Raw genomic sequence first — 6,368 nt, 5'->3', positions numbered from 1 at the left:
CATAAACATCATCTTCACTGCAATCTTAAATCATTAAAAAAATGTATAGGCCTAAATATAAGTACTGTATATAAATATAATACTGTTTTGCAATAAGAAATATAAAGAACATACACACAGAAAAGAAACTACTAGAACTACCAAGAATAAATGAGTATCAAAATCATATTTGTCTTCAAATGACGGCGGCTTAATGTTATGTTTTCTAGACAACGATCGCAATCTTGGAACCCAGTCAGGAAGATGAGCCCTCACCGACAGTGTGTAAAAAGGTACTACAACTTTCATTGATTTGAAAGACTTTTGAGAATTACTTGAATGTTCTAATGTTTTAAATTTATGCAATTCCTTAATGTACATTAACTATTTAACATAGATTTAACCTATTTTTTCATCTCCTCCAGGTACTGAGTTTCCTTGAAAAGGAACTAAAGCTATTTTGTCTGAGTGGTGTACGAGGCATTGAATTGACGAGGTACATTGCTTGCCAATGCAGTTCAGACTCGGGTAACGCCCACATGCAAATCGTGCGCACATTTGACGAGGATGTGCTGCCATGTGGAAGCAATATATTGCTGCGCTATCGTCGACTATTTGGAGATGACATGCCACGAGTGCAAGGTAACGTACAGTTATGTTATGTCATTCAGGTCTGCTTTGGTAAATCTATTTTGACAAAAATTAAACAACCGAATGCACATATGCAGTAAAAATATGTTGGCTGTAAATGTTACAATATAACACACATTAATGCATGTTGACATATGTTTAAAAAGAAACAAGCGACATATAGTTTCCTATCGATTTACTCTTTATAATAGCCAAATACAAAATATTCCTCATACTATAAGCTCTGTTATGAGAGAAAATATTAGAAATAGAAAAATTACCAATGTGAAATGAACATAATTAAGCAAGGTTGAACAATTTGAAACAACTTGTGTTACCAAAGGTAATGTGTTGTTTTACCTTGATGTATTATTCCATTACTCTCTAGATCGTCCACAGTCTCAGCAAGTAGTACATATACCAACAGGTATGTTTATGGATTTTTTTTCAATAATGAATCACATACTTTATATTTGATGTAAGATGGTGCTGGTTTTATTGAAAACAAAAGTTTTGTTGCAACTAACTGGTTAAAAGTCATCTGTACTCTGCTAGATAATTGTTTAAAAGTCTCATGCTATTATTTTTTTCCGAATTTCCAATTACTTATTTCATTATTTATTCGGTATTTTAAACAACGTTACGCATAAACAGAAAGTGGAAACAGTACTGAAATTTGGGTAGACCAGGGATCAATTTCGTTGGTATCATTTTTAAAAAAAAATTTTTTTTGGTGAAATTTTTAATTTTCTTTTAAATGAAGTGTCTAAAACTCATGTCAGATACAGTTTAGTCAGATTATGTTTTCTTTATAATAATTATCTTGCATGTTAGGTTTTGTGGATGACGCCACCATTGTGACAGTTTCTGACGATTTGAGTCTCAGCTGGAGAAGGTTTGGTGTCCGTTTGGGACTTAAGTGGTCGAAAGTTAACATGTTCAATGCTGATGGTACACAGACTCATAAGGCTGCCGAAAGTATGATGAATTACTGGAGGAGTAACATCAGTAGTGATATTCATCAACGTAAAATGCTGTGCACTGCTCTACAACACCATAAGCTCAGGCAGCTAGCTGAAGTATTGTTTGAGGGTGAAGTTAACGAAAATCTCGTCATTCAACAAGCAGGTATCTCAAGGATTTCAGAAATTTTATTTGGTTCCGGTATAAAAAACATTACAAAAGGAAGAACAAGTCTGGAATTGTTGTATTACAGAATAAAAAATACATAGAATGAGAAATATAAAAAAACATACACAAATATTGTATTACATATAAAATTATTAACAATACATTACAAAAAGATGAGTAAAATACAATAGGTAAAAACATAAAGATTTGCAGTTGGCTTACAATAATGCGATGAAATATCAAAATATAAATATATATAAAAATAGATTATTATTAGTTCAGCTAGCTGAAGTATTGTTTGAGGGTGAAGTTAACGAAAATCTCGTCATTCAACAAGCAGGTATCTCAAGGATTTCAGAAATTTTATTTGGTTCCGGTATAAAAAACATTACAAAAGGAAGAACAAGTCTGGAATTGTTGTATTACAGAATAAAAAATACATAGAATGAGAAATATAAAAAAACATACACAAATATTGTATTACATATAAAAATATTAACAATACATTACAAAAAGATGAGTAAAATACAATAGGTAAAAACATAAAGATTTACAGTTGTCTTACAATAATGCGATGAAATATCAAAATATATATATATATAAAAATAGAATATTATTAGTTAATTATGAAAGTTGTACATTATGTTTTTTTTAAATATGAATTTATTATACTTGAAATTTAAAATATTTAATAATATAATAAATAAATAAATGGCACCTTATTGAGGGTTGATTGAGCAATAAAAGGAATAGCAGAATGTTATCTGTAATGCATTTCGGCACTTCAAGGGTCCTGGCATTAGATCTAAGGTTAAATTTTCGCATGCGACAAGGAGGGAGCATGTCTGTGTTTGGCTGACTAAAATACATAGGAAGCCTCACATGTTTTTTCTGTAGCTTGTCATTAAGTATGTTTTTTACTCACTGTATATTATCTATCATTTTTATTTAGGAAAATGTTTTAATGATCAAGATTTGCTGTTCATTTGTGACAACGTGGAGTCTGGACCATGGAAGAGACTGGGAGTGCATCTTGGACTCAAGTGGAGTGATATTAATAAGATAGCAAAAAACAACAAATTGGTGGAAGACCGCGTCATGGAATTGCTGGTTACTTGGAGGGATAATCAATTAAAGAGCCAACAAATACCAATCATGATGAACGGTTTGAGACAACAGAAGCTCCTTAGACTTGAACAACGTGTACGTGAAAGGCATGGCTACAGTGACGACTCAGAAGTTATACCAACTCAGATAAATCTGCCGCAAATTCCAACGCAAGGGCAAGGTTAGTGAAAATCTGTTGTTTTGCCCTTCCTGAGAAACATTACATCCCCTTGCATCACTTTATGTGGTCCAGTGGTGGCACCAGTGGGGGACATTTCCCCACCCCCATTCAGACGGGCCTAGACCCCTTGTCGTCAAATAAAAAATAAAAAATATTAATTTTGCCTATCCAGATAACATTATAGTGCATTAAGTGTAGCCTGGATTCAAGGCCATAAATGTGGGTTACTCAATATCTATTGTGCAAGGTTAGTGAAAATCTAATACAAAAATACTGCTATTCTTCAAATGTGTTACCATTTTCACACATCCTGAGAAACGATCCTGATGCATCACGTTTCATGCTCTTTTATGCAAATAAATATATTCCAACATTATTTTCTCCTAACTTGGTCACTTTACACACTTGCATGATCAATGTACCCTTTACATTGATTTGTTCTACAAACTTGACCCCTGTTATAATATACAATAGTTGTGAACTCCTTGTACACTTAGTGCATCCCCAAATACTTGTGAGAAAAAATCTTGCAAAATTCAAATGGGAATCGAATCCATGACATCCTGGTATCTTAACCAAGACCACTGATCTCTCACTTAGTATCTTTATAATTTTTAATTGGGAAAATATTTTGATGAAGCAGATTTGCTGTTTATTTTATGAATATCCGTTTAAATAATAGAGCACACCTTTTCTAAAAGGATTTGTCTATACAGTATTAATGGAAATGTATGTGTTCTATTACAGGTTGCTTAGATGATATTGACATGGTGTTTATCTCTGACAAACTTGATGGCAAAGATTTGACAAATTTCGGCATCTACCTTGGTATGGAGAAACATGAAATAAATCGAATTGAGTCAGACTTTTCACCACCAATTGTAGATGCCTGTATTGAAATGTTGGTACTGTGGCGAGAAAGACAGAAAGCTGAAGTAAATCATCTCAAAACAATTAGTGAAATACTGAGCAAAGTTGAACGAATAGATATCAAGGATGAACTTGAGTCATACTACCAGAACAAATATGGCAAAATTGAAGCAAAGGTGTAAAAGAACATTTTAAAGATAACAGTGCAATAAAAAAGTTACACCAGAATATAATTTTACCGTGGTTACATACACCACAGTACCACATTAGGACACTTTTTAATTAGGAAATTTTATTTTACTCGCCTTTCGATCATTTAAACTGCATGCTTTTGATGCTGTCATACTGTAGATATTGAATACAAAATGAAAACATTAATGTCAACTTTTTCTTTTGAAAATATGTGTATAAAAACCGAAATGTCTACTGAATAATCCTAGATAAGAAAATATAATACATACTCTAAGTATTAAAATCCTGGTAATGACATAATGTCGAAATATTGAATCCCAACACAATGACGTGCATTTCAATACTTGGACTGTATTATACTTTCTAATGTATATAAAGTGTATGTACGTCTATATTCATTATGCAATTTAAATTATAAATTATTACTTATATTACGTTAAAGGTCAAATTAATATTATTATTCAATATATATGATACACCATTTGTGATGCAATAAATGTGATACACCATTTGTGATGGCATCGTGAAGAAAACAATTCTTAATAAACAATTTGTTTTACAAATTTACGAACATTTTACTATTCTGATTATCGAAAATTCAACAATTCTTACTTAATTTTCAATTGATAACTAATTATTTAATAAAATACATAAATTAAGCAATTCAAAATACTGTTTCCTCTAGCACTGAGTTTCAAGTTTCAATGCGTCTTTAGTTTCAGAATGTTCAAAGCCCAATTCATTGCCCTGAAGACTCCCCGACGATATATTAGCGAGCTTTCGAAATGGGCGACGGGGAATTCAGTCAACCACGAACGTTGTACTATGCACTTCCCGTCTCAACGCTTGTTTATATAACTTACGTTGCCCAGTCAACACACCGCCAAATCGCTTAAAGTCTGTTGTCAAATCCACACAATGAACGACTTCCCCATGTATTCGCATGCGCAGTACGGTTTCACGCTCCACTGGCCGTCGTAGAATTCAGCATCGTCCAAATCGGAAGCTGCTTATTACGTCGGAATGTGTTGTCGTACGGCACTGTCTGAGTTGGGCTTTAAATGAAATATAACTTAGTATTATCTTATGGTTAATGGTTAATGGTTATTAATTTATAGAGTGCAAAATACAAAAAGTCTCTAAGTGCTATCAGGCATGTGTAAAGATGGAACGGAAACCAAAACCACAAAATAAAAAGAAGTGAAATTTGAATACCATGCCAGCACCCAAACCGAAGTATGCTGATTTCGCGTACTCTTCTGCAGTATACCCAGTACTGCACATCCAAAAATACTTTGGAAAAGAATGTTGCAAGTATATCGTGTAGAATTGAACCCACGACCTCCAGATAAATGTGCTTAATGGGTTCTGAAACAGTAGCAGCTCCAGGAATTGACCGACAGGGAGGTTCCCATGTCCCCAACCAGAGCAAAGTGGGCGTGTCAGACATTACTCAAAATCTTTCAAAAGTGGTCCAGGGCCCCCTGAACAAATTTATAATTTAGGGGTTTCAAATGTTTATTTAGTCAATTTTCAAAGGATGGGGAAGCTGGGGCAGATGCGGGGGTGCAGACGGTGCGATCGTACCCTCTAAATTGTATTACGAAATTATATATAATTATAATTATTATGTATTATTGAGGTCGATATTCCCAAACTTTTCGCACCTCAGCCACAACCATGTTGAGGCTGAAGTGATGTGCATTCTTATGCATCCATGGGCGCAGATCATCAGCAGGGGTCACGTATCCCCACATATTGTTAGGAGGGGTGGTCCCCTCACTTTTCGTCCGCAATGGAATTTCATAAGTCAAGAAGATGCCTGAAAATTGTTGATTACTCCTAGGACCCAGAATGTTCTGACATAGCTTTCCACGACCCAAACCACGGTTACCATAGAAATGGCGTCCAAGATACAAAATATACGGCCAATGTAATACAGTAGATCCCCTAGTTTTGGACACCCTTAAGGTGATCGACACTTTCAGTGAACAGATGGGGATTGGGGGAGGGGGGCAACGTCTATGAAGGGCACACCCTTATTAATCGGACACTTTCTGAATTTCTTGGTGTACCAAATGGTCAAATATATTCTGCCTCTATTTAGTGTGAACATCAGTATAGGCCTACTGCATGTGTTCTTATATTTTTGAGTCACTCTATTCATGCCTTATGCATTCCTCCAATAGTAAGCTAAATATATTTTTTATATAAAAAGGGGAGGGACACCCCTATTAAGGGGACCCGTTTGGCCCCCTACGGTACTTATTAAACTAAA

At 34.4% G+C, this 6,368-nt stretch overlaps 1 protein-coding gene across 1 annotated transcript; it reads left to right on the top strand.

Moving 5' to 3' along the window:
- Nucleotides 1–127: 127 nt before the first annotated feature.
- Nucleotides 128–4,576, top strand: LOC117111763. Its single transcript, XM_033254762.1, has 6 exons — nt 128–272; nt 405–621; nt 998–1,036; nt 1,444–1,737; nt 2,693–3,028; nt 3,776–4,576. The coding sequence occupies exons 2-6, from the start codon at nt 519–521 to the stop codon at nt 4,078–4,080; spliced, it is 1,077 nt and encodes a 358-aa protein (XP_033110653.1). The 5' UTR covers nt 128–272; nt 405–518; the 3' UTR covers nt 4,081–4,576.
- Nucleotides 4,577–6,368: the final 1,792 nt, after the last annotated feature.

Source organism: Anneissia japonica, unplaced genomic scaffold (assembly GCF_011630105.1).
Source record: "Anneissia japonica isolate Jap-2015-1 unplaced genomic scaffold, ASM1163010v1 scaffold14557_len124090_cov123, whole genome shotgun sequence".
In the NCBI taxonomy this organism is placed as follows: domain Eukaryota; kingdom Metazoa; phylum Echinodermata; class Crinoidea; order Comatulida; family Comatulidae; genus Anneissia; species Anneissia japonica.
The sequence above is the reverse complement of the archived record's forward strand: the minus strand, read 5'-3'. Positions and strand labels throughout refer to the sequence as shown.

Coding starts and splice junctions, on each gene's coding strand:
- LOC117111763 (XM_033254762.1), top strand. CDS start 519: ATGCAAATCGTGCGCACATTTGACGAGGATGTGCTGCCATGTGGAAGC. Junction 622..997: donor TGACATGCCACGAGTGCAAG/GTAACGTACAGT, acceptor ATTACTCTCTAG/ATCGTCCACAGTCTCAGCAA. Junction 3,029..3,775: donor AATTCCAACGCAAGGGCAAG/GTTAGTGAAAAT, acceptor GTTCTATTACAG/GTTGCTTAGATGATATTGAC.